Source organism: Engraulis encrasicolus, chromosome 9 (genome assembly GCF_034702125.1).
Source record: "Engraulis encrasicolus isolate BLACKSEA-1 chromosome 9, IST_EnEncr_1.0, whole genome shotgun sequence".
In the NCBI taxonomy this organism is placed as follows: Eukaryota; Metazoa; Chordata; class Actinopteri; order Clupeiformes; family Engraulidae; genus Engraulis; species Engraulis encrasicolus.
Window position 1 is genome coordinate 24,719,067 of NC_085865.1, and position 14,911 is coordinate 24,733,977.

The 14,911-nt window shown below is 44.9% G+C and overlaps 1 protein-coding gene across 4 annotated transcripts in view; it reads right to left on the minus strand.

Moving 5' to 3' along the window:
• arhgef4 (Rho guanine nucleotide exchange factor (GEF) 4) overlaps window positions 1-14,911 on the minus strand; it is a 187,741-nt gene that overhangs the window by 166,486 nt on the left and 6,344 nt on the right. For 3 of the 4 annotated variants that reach the window (XM_063206816.1, XM_063206812.1, XM_063206811.1), the window contains exon 2: window positions 13,772-13,801. In XM_063206816.1, coding sequence (XP_063062886.1) covers window positions 13,772-13,801 — 30 coding nt within the window. Of the gene's footprint in view, window positions 1-8,680; window positions 8,844-13,771; window positions 13,802-14,911 lie in introns of those variants that run through there. The other variant, XM_063206815.1, reaches the window with a different exon arrangement.

Sequence of the window (14,911 nt, forward strand, 5' to 3'; positions counted from 1 at the left end):
ACACACACATACACACATACAGACATACCTACGTACAGACACATACATACCCCTTCCCACCAGACACACCCACTCACGCACCTATGGACACAACCATTCACATGCATGCACGCCCACCCGCACGGACGGACGCACACACGCGTGCACACGCACCCACACACGCATGCGCACACACCCACACCCATACCCACACACAGACACACACACACACATCATGCACAAACAAATGCACAAACACACATGCACAAACACACACACAGACACTCACTCAGGCGAGGTTTAAGGTCAAGGGTTTCTCTAGACTACCATTCTTTAAGTCTCTGGAATCCCCATTCCAGTGAACTTCATGACGTGCTCCCACACACACACACACACACACACACACACACACACACACACACACACACACACACACACACACACACAGACGCGCTCACACACACACACGCACACACAAACATACACACACACCCATGGCTGGAGGTGTTACAGCAATGAGGTCAAGCTTCACCCATATGAAAAAGAATTATATGATTCATATACTGCAAACATGCATGTTCCTTACATGAAATCGTATAGAAAAAATGTGCCAGATTTGCAAGAGTCACTTATACTTTTTCTAATATATGTCTATCATGATAGTCGATTATGGCCCCTTTTCGAAAAGAAATACTATATGGAACTTATACGCATGCCATATAACATGACTGCATGCAGTATAAATTCTTATAAGAGTTTGACATGCCAACAATGCATAATACTATATTATATTGACTAAAACATATGAGAAAACTACTATATTCCTATAGAAATAATGCAAGTTTTATGTTAAAATCATATTGAAGTCTTATTCAATTTACGTGTGGGACTCTGACCGCTACACCAAAGAGCCAGGCTCGTTGGCATGTTAGTCTGAACACACCCACAACCCTAGTAATGGTCACTCCATCACATTGCCTTCCCCTTCTGGAAGCGCGCGTGTGCGCTTCACACACTCATGGTGTCCCTCACGCAACTGCCCATCATGCTTCTCCCATCCAATGTGCCCCATCATCAATGCTTCACCTATCGCTGAGGTCCCTCACACGGGGGTAACCAATCCTGGGGGTCCCTCACATGGAATTACGGCTCACACACCATGGGTACGCTTCCGATGGCCTCACGGTACCATCCCACTTCTGACACCATTTATAGCGAAGGGGAGTAGAGTTGCCCAGCTGGGAATTGAACCCAGACCTTCTGGGGTAGTAAACCGGGGCTCTGACCGCTACACCAAAGAGCCAGGCTCGTTGGCATGTTAGTCAGAACACACCCACAACCCTAGTGATGGTCACTCCATCACACGTATGTTCCGTACATGTTCCGTAGTTGGATTTTACAGACTTCCTATATTAAGTTTATATGAAGTTTACAACTTGAAATGTAATATTCGTATATAAATTTTATAAAGTTTATACATTTAATTATATGCAAACCTGATTTAATTTGTACATTTCTTAAACAGTTTCTGACACCAATATTTATATGAATTCTGTATGAATTTCTGACACCAATATTTATATGAATTTTGTATATTTGTCATATGAAGCATGAGACTTTAAATGTAATATTTGTATATAACACAGGCCTAGACAGTCTAAATAAGCTTCCCGGAAAAAAAATCAACCTGACGAAGAACTTCACTCATGATTTTTTTATTTGTCTTTCTTGACTGTCACTTTGATTATATATAGGCCTATATTGCCTAAAGACAAATGTGTGTATGTGTGTGTGTGTGTGTGTGTGTGTGTGTGTGGGGGGGGGGTGTCTGTCCCACATTGTCCTTCAGAAGCATACCCCTTGTCCCCCTTGGACTTATTGGCAGGTGGTCACCCTAGCTGGAAATAAGCTACAACAAATATTGCATGGTTGCACCTTTAAATATGGCATACACATAGGGCCTACTGTAACATATACAACAACATGGCACAAATACAGCACACATCTGATTGGCATTCATCCAAAAACAGCACTATTTTCCAATCTTTTTACTTATACGAAATATATAAGCCCATAGTAACATAAATCGCGTATGGCATATATGACTGACAGCACTATTTTCCAATCTTTTTACTTATACGAAATATATAAGCCCATAGTAACATAAATCGTGTATGGCATATATGACTGACAGCACTATTTTCCAATCTTTTTACAATACGAAATATACAAGCCCATAGTAACATAAATCGTGTATGGCATATATGACTGACAGCACTATTTTCCAATCTTTTTACTTATACGAAATATATAAGCCCATAGTAACATAAATCGTGTATGGCATATATGACTGACAGCACTATTTTCCAATCTTTTTACTTATACGAAATATATAAGCCCATAGTAACATAAATCGTGTATGGCATATATGACTGAAAATGAATAAAAAAATAGTTAGATTTGTATATGTGGGTTTGTGCCTTGTATGACCCTTATAATATTCTTATGGAACAGATATAATCCATATGCGTTTTTAATAAGACTTTTTCATATGGGCAGTTTAACAAGCCAAACGGAGAATCCCTGTGCTTAAGTATGTCAACGGCACAAACGCCTCTTTTTAGGTCTTGCACAAGGAAAACGGGAGACTTGAGAATCCTCTCTCCCTTTTCCCAGTTTGTCTACAAAATGCCTCACATGCTGTTCATGTACAGAATGTGTTTCAAATGAGAAGACAATGGGGATTTCAAGGGTGTTTGGTGGCATGCACAAAGGCATGCAAGGCTGTCTGAACTAAATTCATGCATGAAATGTTGCCTTAAAAGGTGTCTTTGTCTTGGCCAAGCTTCGAAAGAGGGTGATTCCTCCTCCTCACCTTCACCATCCAACATTCCATCGAACTATGAAGTTGTTGGTGTTGTGGCAACACTGTTCTGAGTTGCCGTCATGCCAGGCCATCCGGTTTTAATTGCCACATCGATGTATTTTTGGTTTGTGACATCTTAGACAGCGAAGGAAACAAGCCCATATGGAAAAATATGGTATGGTAATGGTATTTGGAATTATTGGGTGAAACTAGTATAAATGAAGAGCAAATTGTACATGACATTTGCAGATAATGTGTATGATACAATTAGTGTCTTTGTATGCTTCATATATTGTCTGCTTCATGTAGTTTTTCATTCTATTTTTATTAAATTTTATTTCACAAAGAATGAAATTTTATCATACACGTTATCTGTAAATGCCATGTACAATTTGTACTTCATTCATACTAGTTTCGCCTACTCTGTATGAGAAAGCACCAAAAGGGGTCACTTGCAGGTGTAAATTTACAAAATATATACAGTATATATCTGTTTTCACTGTCATATAAAAACTTTTAGAATTCATAAAAAATGTGTTAAACCTGTGCAAGATTTTGCGATATCCTTTCCATATGGGAGGGAACAAGTCACTACATTTCCAGTTGAGGACACAGCCAGAGTACTTAACCACTGATGGCTACGCACCGAGTTTTATTGGTGTCTCCTAACCGCCTTTCTGACGTGATCTCTGATGCTAACTCTGAGGAATTGAGTGGTCGAAGTGTGTTTGCCATGTTGCTCTTGTAAACAGAGCATGCAACTTGATGCCTGCATAACATGTGAGACTTCTGACACAGTGAATGGGGCAACGCAACAAGTCACGACTTCTCCAGGTTCAGCATTTCATCATTGGTGATGACCTCTCTGCACTGTGCTTTTATTAGTGTTTCCTCAATGACCCCCCGATGTGAACTCTGATGCTAATGCCTGCTGAGGGGTTGAGCGGTCAAAGAGGGCTTTTCTTGTTGCTCGTGTTAAGAAGATGAACTGTAGGAGTAAGAGGTGAGCTCTTGTCTTGGTAGGAAACAGTAAATCATAGCAACCTGTGTGTACGCTGATGTCTGACTTCTGAAACAGTGGATCAAGCAAGGCAGCAAGCCACTACCTTTCCAGGTTCAGTATATATTCTGGGTCGCACTGAGGATGGTCTGACTGTGGCCGAAACGTCTGCACTTCTCACTTTGGTAGCTGCACTTTTATTTTATTTTCTAAACGTGCAATAAAAGTACACTATTGCATCTGCATTCAGGTACTCAAGTTCCCCTTGCTTGCTCCTACAGGTTCAGGATATAGCCATTGTACTTAACCTTGGGTGACCTTATTTTGGCATGTGAAAACCCAGGCACATTACTGCGATGTGAATGCCAGGGTCTAACCTTCTGTCCTTGCATGCTTGTGGTCTCGGTGCTAAGCTAACGCCCCGCCTCCGTGGAGAAAACAACCCGCTGTCAGCCTAGGCACAACAACTTCCGGGGGACCTTTCTCCCTTCAACATCTCGCTTGCAAATGAGAAAAACACCTTTCAAATGTGCTTTTGCGAGGTATTGAATAAAACCTCTACGTCAGTGACATGTAGCCTTGCATTTCGAGACCACAGGCATGAGACAAGGATGGGGACAAGGTTTGACTATAAGACGGACACTCGGATGTCGCGAACAGGTCGTAAAAACACGGACATGTCTGGCCTAACTTAACCACTGATAAACCCTGTGCCCTGTGCAGTACAGTAGGTACATGGTACACATGTGTGCGTATGTAAGCATATTCCCAGTTTCAGACATCACCACAACCATATATAATCATTGATAACCCCTATGACCTGAGTTTTACTGGTGTCTCCTCAATGACCTTCTGATGTTACCTTCAATTCTACTCCTTGCTGAGGAGTTGAGGGGGTCAAAGAGTGTTTTCCTTGTACAAAAGGATGATCTGAAGGAGTAAGTGTGTGCGCTCTTGCCCTGATAGAAGACACTAAATCTCACAGACATGGCAGCCTAAGTTTGCACAGAGAGCGGAGCTCACAGCTGTTTTCTGGGTAAGGAGCCTTGGACTGGCAGACGGCATCTGCAACCATAGGACCACCACAGGAGAAGCATGTGTGTGTGTGCGTGTGTGTGTGCATGCGTGTGTGTGTGTGTGTGTGTGTGTGTATGTGTGTGTGCGTGCGTGCGTGCGTGCGTGCGTGCGTGCGTGCGTGCGTGCGTGCGTGCGTGCGTGCGTGCATGCGTGTGTGTGCATGTCATGCAAAGGGTAAGGGATATGCACTCTCTCTGTAATGACAGGGTTGGTGTACTTTGCAACACTTGCAACATAGCGAAGCATGAAGCCATGTGCTTCGTCACACTTCCATGGACACGTGTTTACATGTGCCCCACCACAGAAACATGGCCACACAGTCACTAAAACACACATACTCCCACAGATAGACATACACCCATAGGACATACACCCATGCCCTCCTCAGATACAAATGCTCTCAGTCCTTCACCACCCTTCTCCAGTGTTTGGGGCCTTAAGGAGGGGGCTACCCTATACTCTCCCCCCCCAGTACTCCCCCCCTATACTCCCCCTCCACAGTCCCACCCCAGTTGCCTGCCGGCCTGCAAGACGCAGACTTGTGAGTCTTGAGAGATTTGTGCAGTTGGCCAGGCGAGGAACTATGAGGTGTGGTTGAAGTCATGTTTGGCCTTGCCATCTCTGCTAATGCCAGCTCTCTTGTCTCTGGTAGACATGTCTACAGACCTACAGTCAAACACTTTGTTCTAACTAAAAGCATCACGACCAACTTAAAACAACAGAATCAGTGTCATGTTGGATGTGCTTTTTGGAAAGGTTTTTCATTGTTATTGTTCTTGCACTGTCCCTTTCTATTTTCAAAAACTCATTTAAAAGTTGCGTTGGCATTAGCCAACGTAGGTCGCTTGCAGTTAGGACAGCCTGTAAGGCCAACTGGACATGGGCCCTTCAACCATATGAGAAAAACCGACAAAGCATCCTCTGATGTGCTGCGTTATGGTTCAAAGTTTTGGGGTCTGGACATTCCTGGAACAGCTGGGAACCTCAAAGGTATTGTTAAAGCTGGGAAGCTTTGTTGTTAAAAGTGGTACCACAGGACCCATCCCAAATCTGTTTTATTAAGTATCAAAGTTCAAGTTACCAGCAGGTTCCAATTGAAGTCTCCCTTTGATATTATGGTCTTGGTACAGGGGAAGAAAGTCTTATCAATTCTTTTCATCTTGATTTGAGTTATCAGGAAAAGATAATGAAGATAAAACATCAAGACATACTTTTGAATGAAATACAGTACGTCATTTGGAGACAAATGATATACAGTATATAGAGTGTATATATTATACATACTTCGATACAATATAAGGCATACTTCTACATCGACACAATAAAACATCAGCCAAGATGAAGGATGTCGCAACTGCAAACGTGTTTGATTGAACAAGGGCATATTGTGTCACTTGTCCCTGCATATTTTGGTTCCGCCCTCCTCTCTTCTCTCTCCATCCCAATCCAACTCACTGTACAAGCTCCCAAATGCCTTCTGTCTGGAGTCACCAAACCAAGGAATCTCAATGAAGCAAGAGGAACAAGCAACTGAGAGGGGAAAAAAAGAAGAGCCGAGAGGAACCGAGAGAGTCCCTTGGTGGGATGGAACGTGGCCCAGAGCTTTGGCGTTAGACGAGCTCATCATCTCCATCTCCATCTGGGGGTTCTAGAATGTTGTAAAGCCACCAACTCGAACATTCTGAACTCGCTTCCATTGTGCTGATGGGAAAATGAGAGGGTCTTAACTGCTATAGAGATCTACAGAGTAAACTAAACAGCCGTGCCTAAATCCATAAAGGCCACAGCGTCAAACAGGGATCAGTTAGCTGCCTGGAGGCCAGAATGTGAAAAATCATCCATATTTCACTATCTGTTCTTTGAAAGGAGACACAAACGAGACAGGAAACATGAAAAACAGGCTAAGAAAATGATTGATGATGAATATTCAAAACATTGCCTTTCCCTTGTGGCACTTTTTTGATTGTTGTTCAACAACAACGGTCCTGAGAATCCATTAGTTTCTATGGTTTGTGTTTCTTCCCTCCTTCAGAGTCTCACAGAAGAGAGAAGTTTCATTAATCTCCCTTCAAATTAATCTTGTAGCTTCTTCATGCAGACAGGCCCATCGACCCCGAGCCCATTCACTCTTTTCTGAAAAAAAACCCGCTCCTATTACATCACAACAACATTGATATGAGATTTCTGAGAGTTTCTGAGAGATTCTGAGAGACTAAGACATGGTCATTACCATGACAGGATATGACAGTTAGGTTATCACATAGGCTCTACAGAAAGGGGCTAAGGTCCAGCAAGGTCTAGCCATATACAAAAAGACATACCGCAGAAACAGAACAGTTGTGCAGAAAGTACATCTAAGACAGACCCCCCCCCCCCCCCCCCCCCCCCCCCCCCCCCCCCCCCCCCCCCCCCCCACCCCCACACACACACACACACACACAACCACACACACACACACAGCAGATACCAATTATCACTCTCCCCAGTGTACTGTCCTGTGCAACCAGCCAGGGCCTGGGAAAAAAGCCCCCTATCTAGCACTTGGATTCTTCTCTGCTTTTCATGCTTCTGTTATTATTTTTTCCCCTCTCTCTTTCTCTCTGCACATCAGAAGAGAAAATCCTGGATGTGTCTCTTGTGTCAACACAGTGTGAGAGTCGGAGCAGTGTGAGTGGCCCTCCCCTCCCGAGTCCTGACCCGGCTGTATGACTGGAATGCGAGCCCCATGCAGCCGTGCACTGTGTGCAGCAGGACGCTGATTTATTGACATGGGTGCTCGACTGCACAGCCAGTTCCCTAAACACTAGACACAACTCGCTCGTTCGTTCGCTCACCCGCTTGCTCGTTCACTGCTGCTGTTGCAGTGGCAATGGTGGTGGGGGAGGACAGGACAGGGTGCTAGGACTAGGACAGTGTTGCAAAACAAATGAAGTAGACACACGTGGGCCGTTTTTTTCTCTCTCCCCTGCAGATGTGCCCTTACGTCAACTTCTGTCCCTGCACACAGACCCAGACGCAGGCTGTGCAACATAGAAACCAAGACACACAGAAACCTGCATGTGTGACATTTCTGAAATGCTCTCACACTCTGACTGACTTCTCCGCATACCGGTGAAGCCTTTGTGTATAATACATGTACTGAACCAAAAACACAGTGAGAGAGAGAGGGACGGTGTGTTGGCTGTTTGGCATTCATCGAATCATAACGGAGAATAAAACAAAAGTATGCACTATCTTGAGACACGTTTAGGCAACTGCAGCACGAGGGTGGCTCTGTCACAGCAGTAAGTCTGTACCAAAATCATAAAACCGAGAAAAAATGTCATGTCACACGCCCTAATCTGAATTTCATAAATCCCATGGAAATCAGGCAATGGGGTTCTGCTCTCCCCGGCAAGGCATGGTCTGTGGTTGTCTCCCATTGCACAAGTGAAAAGGATCTACAAGCACACAACACGGACCGGCTCCCCGCACTAAAATAAGCAATGCAAACCACATGCATTCTCTCTCAAGTGAAACCAGTCCAAAAAAAGGCCTTCCAGTAACTCAGTCCCTCCATCAGATCAGTGTATTTGGTCTAAATGTTACAAAGTGCTTAATCTATAACTGTCATGACGGCAACAAAATGCTTCTTTTATGATCTGAGCACAGTGACAACTTCTTTATGACGTACATAAAGACAGGACGAATCAGTCAGAAAAAAATCTGTCACAACGTGTGCAGCTTCTTAAGTCAGTGAAAGTAAAGACACTACTCACCTGCGACATGGCTTAGGTGAACCATCCTTTGACAATAACACCCAGAGAGCTGGTCTATCCTTACATGCTCATGCACATGGACTCTCTGCTGAGAAACGCAGCCGTCTTACATGCCACAAAACCACCACTCAGTGTACTGTACAGACGCAGACGTAGACAAGGCAACAGGCAGCCAGCCAGCCCAACCCCCCGAAGAGGGAGAGTTGGAGAGAGCAAGATAAAGGAAGTGAAATAGACAGAGAGAGAGAGAGAGAGAGAGAGAGAGAGAGAGAGAGAGAGAGAGAGAGGGGAGAGAGAGAAGAGAGAGAGAGAGAGAGAGAGAGAGAGAGAGAGAGAGAGAGAGAGGGAGAGAGAGAGTGAGTGAGTGAGTGAGTGAGTGAGTGAGTGAGTGAGTGAGTGAGTGAGTGAGTGAGTGAGTGAGTGAGTGAGTGAGTGAGTGAGTGAGTGAACACTGGATGTACAGTTGTCCACATCCAATTAAGTGACTGGGAAACAGAGTTCAGGGACAGATGTGAGGATGAGGAGGAGGAGGACCAGGAAGAGGAGGAAGAGAAGAATGAGAAGGAGGAGTAGAGGGAATGGGAGGAGATGGAGCAGGCGGAAGAGAAGGAGGGGAAGAAGGATGAGGATGAGGAGAGGGAAGAGAAGGAGGAGAAGTAGGTAGAGGCATTGGGGGAAGAGGAGTAGTAGGAGGAGGGGAAAGAGGAGGGAGGAGGAAGAGGAGGAGGAGAATAAGGAGGAGGTGGAGGAGGAAAAGAAGAGGAGCAGGAGAATGTGGAGGAGGTGAATGAGGAGGAGGAGGAGGAGGAGGAGGAGAAAGGGGTGGAGGAGGGAGAGGAGGAGGAGAGTAAAGAGGAGGTGAAGGAGGAGAGGAGGTGGAGCAGTAGAATGCGGAGGAGGTGAATGAGGAGGATGGCTGTGGTCCTGATAGTCCTGCTTGTCCTGTTTGGAAGAGGCCCCTCGGCACAGTCTCAACCCAGGTGGTAAGCCTCTTCCCTGGGCTAACAGCAGAACGACACACTCGGGTACTCCTTGGAAAGGCCACCAATATGGACGCATATAAATAAATAACTCACTCTCTCTCTCTCTCGCTCACACACACACACACACACACACACACACACACACACACACACACACACACACACACACACACACACACACACACACACACACACACACACACACACAAAGGAGAACATACACTGGAGAACATGCACTGTAAAATGACACACTGGGGGACTCTATGGAAAGGCCACAGCTATAGATGTTCATAAACTTTATCTCTCTCTCTCTCTCTCTCTCTCTCTCTCTCTCTCTCTCTCTCTCTCTCTCTCTCTCTCTCTCTCTCTCTCTCTCTCTCTCTCTCTCTCTCTCTCTCACACACACACACACACACACACACACACACACACACACACACACACACACACACACACACACACACACACACACACACACACACACTCTTTCACACACAAAAACAGATAAACAGCAGTGCATACTAGAACAAGACAGGAAGTCAAAACTGTGAGGATTCGGGCATGCAGCTGTTTTGGAAAGGAAAAAGTACGGGAAATACACTTTTGCAGGCACATCTGTTTAAGGACGGGGAGTTCCATCCAAGGCTGTTACGTGTTTAAGCAATCAGGACTTTTTTTAAGTACCGGAGAAGACCCATCCACAGGGAGGAAACTGTTTAATTGGTCCACCTGGGCTCCAAAGAGGAAAATGAACTGCAGACACAGTAGACTGTCTGGTGAGGGCTTAAAAAAGATGTGAATAGTGTTTGTGTGGCATGGCCGAGGACAAGTACTGTATGCTGTGTGGGGAAGACAACACCTACCTACCTCCACACACCTCCACCCGACTCCTACTCTCCACCACATGATGCTAATACTTACGCTAGACTGTAGGCTACACTGTCAAGTGAAGGCTTAAAACAGCTGAGAATAGCGTTTGTGTGGTAAGTTAGTAGGTAAGCAATGCATGCTGTGGGTAAATCAGCACTAGTCTGGTATGACCCGCCCATAATACTTCTCTTCATTCGTATTCATGGTCTGGAGGTTCTTTGACCTGGTTCGATTCGAAGGGCGGGAGGATTGCACTCAGTTCTAGTTTGAAACGATTGGACAGCTCTCATCCAATCGTTCCCTTATTGGCCGGCTGCCTGGTGGCCAACTAAACCCTCCCCAGAAAAGAACCTCCAGACCATGAATACGAATGGAGAGGAGTAGGTCGGCACACCCACCCTCAGTCACCCCACCCCTCCTCCCCAGTGTATTGTGCCCGCTGTCCGCTTGACCAGGGCCAGCTCCCTTGGGGAGAGCAGCGGGTGCTGACTGGCTGGCACAGTCACCCAGTCTGGCCCGGGCCTCTGTCTATCTCTCAGATTGATATAGGGCTAACGGCTTGTTCCAACTCTCTATCTCCCTCTCTCTCTCTCTCTCTCTCTCTCTCTCTCTCTCTCTCTCTCTCTATATATATATATATATATATATATATATATATATATCTCTCTCTCTCTCTCTCTCTCTCCTTTTTTCCTCAGCTGTCTCTGTCTGTATCTGTGCTTCTCTATGTCTGTGAGTGTCTCTCTGTCTGTCAAGCTGTGTTTCTCTCTCACTCGCTCTCTATCTGTGTGTGTGTGTGTGTGTGTGTGTGTGTGTTTTCTCCATACGGCTTGTTCCAGATCTCTCTCTCTCTCTATCTCTCTCTCTCTCTCTCTCTCTCTCTCTCTCTGCCTGTGTTTCTGTGTGTGTGTCTCCCTGTCTCTGTCTCTCACACAACCACACACACACACCCGAAACACACACAGGCATGCTTTCACTCGCTCACACACTAACTCTCTTCTCTTCTCTTCTTTTTTTTTCTGATTAGAAAGCAAACCAACAGCACAAATAGAGTTGGCAACTTCTGCATTAGAGCTAAGAAGAGAGCCTTTTTCAGCAAAGGGCAGAAAAAAGAAAAGAAAAAGAAGAAAAAAGAAAAACACCCGCCACCATCTGAGGTCCTATCATGACCAAAGCCAATCTTCTGATGACTTTGACTATTCATACCTCACAATCGAGCCCCAGACCACACACACTAGGGCTAGAAAATCCTCTCCTTATAGGGCATCTGCTCCAACAGACAGAAAAAAACCCTCAACATAATCAGACAAACAGACGATTGACAAAATGATGCTAAAAGGTCCTTGAAGCTCAAACAGTGCTTCTGAACACATCCAAAGAACATGCAGAAAGGACCACGGCAGCTGAGCATTCATTGAGTGAGCTGGCCTTGCTCTCAAACGGTCCCTTAATTCCTCTCCGTTTGATCAGAGAAAGAGAAGAGTGAAGAAAGAAAAGAGAGAGAGAGAGAGAGACCAACAGCTGGACCGTGATGCCATGCAAAAGCCGAAAAAGAACTGAGTCACAAAAGAGGCCTGCAGTGAGTGAGTGAGTGAGTGAGTGAGTGAGTGAGCGAGCGAAGAGCAATGGATGATGGCTTAACACTTGTGCCACAGCTTTTTATTTTAGCGTCTGTGCGGTTCCTGCTAAGCCTCTGAACCAGCCGGCTGGAATTCCAAGTCTGTGCCATCTAGTGCCATACATACAGCACAGTTGGGTTCACGTTGGGGGAATAATTACACACTGCGGCTGTGTCACTGGGGCCTGTTGTAGACTTTTGAGGCCTCCCTGCCCTTGTCTGAGGTTTTTCCAGCGTTGGCAAGGAGATGTTCACCTCTCTCTGGAAAACCATACACAGTCGCCAGGGAAGCAGACAGGGAGGGGCAGATGGATCAGTTGAGCCGGGCCCATGGAGAGAGGGGAACCCAGAATTGGGTCCCCATTTGCTTTGAATTTATGGGGTGGCAGGGGGCCCTTTGAGATGACTTTGGCCCGGGCCTTGCCAAAGCTGTCAGCGGCCCTGATGGATAGATGGCCGGGGCCAGCTCCGGGATTCACCGGGAAAAGAGCCTGCCGTCGGTTCAAACCTGGGTCATTTCGCACACACACACAGGGGTCGACTCGAGTCGACACTCCCTATGACAAACCCCTCAACTCAACAGCAGCCTGCCTCGCCATGGCAACGCAGAACAGACCAAACCACAGAGAGCGACTACTGAGGGAAAAGGAGCAAGGGGCGGGGGGATTTGAGGGAGGCTTAAGGAACCAATATCGATGACTAGCCCACTTAGGCTCCCTCTTATGAAACCGCTCCTCCTGCGACGGACTCAAGGAAGGTTAAGCCTTAAAAACAGCAGAGCACACGTGAAGCATAAACCAGCCAAGCTCCTCTCCTGAAGCTTTCACTACTATGGATTGTTGTTTCACTAGGTATCCTCAATGCTTTAAACTACTGTGACCATGTCATGGGAACAGAGCATTAATAATGCATGAACAAACAGAAAATAATGACATGGATGAAAAAAACAGGTAGAGGCATAGTCAACCTATGCATGGCCAGCTTACATAGATACAGTTCATTTAGCAGCGTGCACATGGGGGTAGTGTTTCAGGCCCTAGATCAAAATATGTTAAGTTAAATTCCTTTGTCGAGCATTCCCTGTATTGCAGACCTGTTTTTCTACTTCTGGATGATTAAACAAGCATTGAATAAACAAAGCCAAAGTCTGAACATGAGTTTAGTTAAAGAATCTAAACTGATATGATAGCTGATTTTTTTTTAATTCATGGATTGTTCAGACTCCTACATTCCATTCCAATCCATTCAACAACTAATATCGGTATGTTCCCTTTCAACCTCATCCAATTAAAAAAATCGAAAAGGCCCTGCAGGGCCAAGTAAACGGGCAAGTTTAAACCTGCAACAAATCAGTTGGAAGGAAGGAAGGTCTTCAGATAAATCATCAGTGAAAAATACAAAACACCAGACGTGTTCCATTTATACAGGTAAAAGATCCCATTACATGCACACACTAATGTCCGCTTTTCTTGTGTTTGGTATTTGTTCGGTTAGCCTGTTAATCTCTGTTTTATGTTGCTGACAAGAGGAGCATGCAAAGTTTAAACACTTATGAAGATTATGAGTTGGAATGTGTCTGGGGGGGAGCTTAAATGAGAAAAGAAGTCAAAAGCCTCTTACCGGCAGTGGAACAGGTTGCCATGCAAGCCGCTGTGGAGGGAAGAGAAAGGGACAAATGTGTCAAAATGAGGTGAGGGAAAAAAAGAATGAGAAAATTGTTTTACTGGTTGTGACATGCTGTTGTAGCGTATAATAAGGAACCAACGTTCAAACTTCAAATATATTAAAAGTTATACAGATCTTTCCACAGCGTGAAAGCTCCACAGCACTCTGGTAGATACTAAAATATCCCTAAGCACCCAAAACGTGTGACTGTGCTCTTCACACAGAATATTTTGTTCTGTCACAAGGGATTCTACAATTTTTGTTTTTTCCTGTTGTTTTTACATTTTATCACATAGCTTGAACATAGTGAACGCAACAACAACTTGTTTTTTTCCACCCGCCAGATGTCAGTTAAAGCCACCTGACAACACACCCACAGATAAAATGCCCGCAAAATGTCACCAGTGGAAAGAAAGAACACACCAACGAACTTTTTTTTTTTTTAACTTCCATATCCGGTCATGAAGCTGTAAACATGAAAAGCGTTCATAATGAGTTAGGTCTGTATGTGCTAAGAAGCTCATTAGTGTGTAAGGTCAAAGGATCAATGAAACAAAGCTCACATATCAAGGGAAGTTAGCCTCCAATGATTTTACACAAGCCGCCCGCCACTGGGCCTTTAATGATTATTAGCTGTATGTGAACAGCAGCTGTGTTGCTCTGCTCAGTAAGCATGTTTTTGATCTCTCCTCCTATGGGGTCCTTGTGCCTGCTGCATGTTGATAGCATGGATCGTGGTGGAGAACATTTGTGATAGCATGGAACGTGGAGAACAGGTGTGGAAGTAAACATTAGAGTACACTAAATAAAAAGTATACCAAACAAATTAAAACCAAACCAATTCGTGAAAGTGAAGTGAAAGCCCAACTGGGAAACAGCAATTCCCATTGTCATTGCGACACAGCACTCCACAGCACACAAGTGAACACTGCACACAACGAAATTGCATTTATGCGTCACTTTTGCAAAAAACAAAGCAATTTGCTGATCAGTGAGAGGTGTTTGGATGGTACATATGAGATGTTTTTCCGACATGCAAAACATACATCAAAAACCGCAGTGCATGTTAATGGTTTCTAATACACGTATTGTATT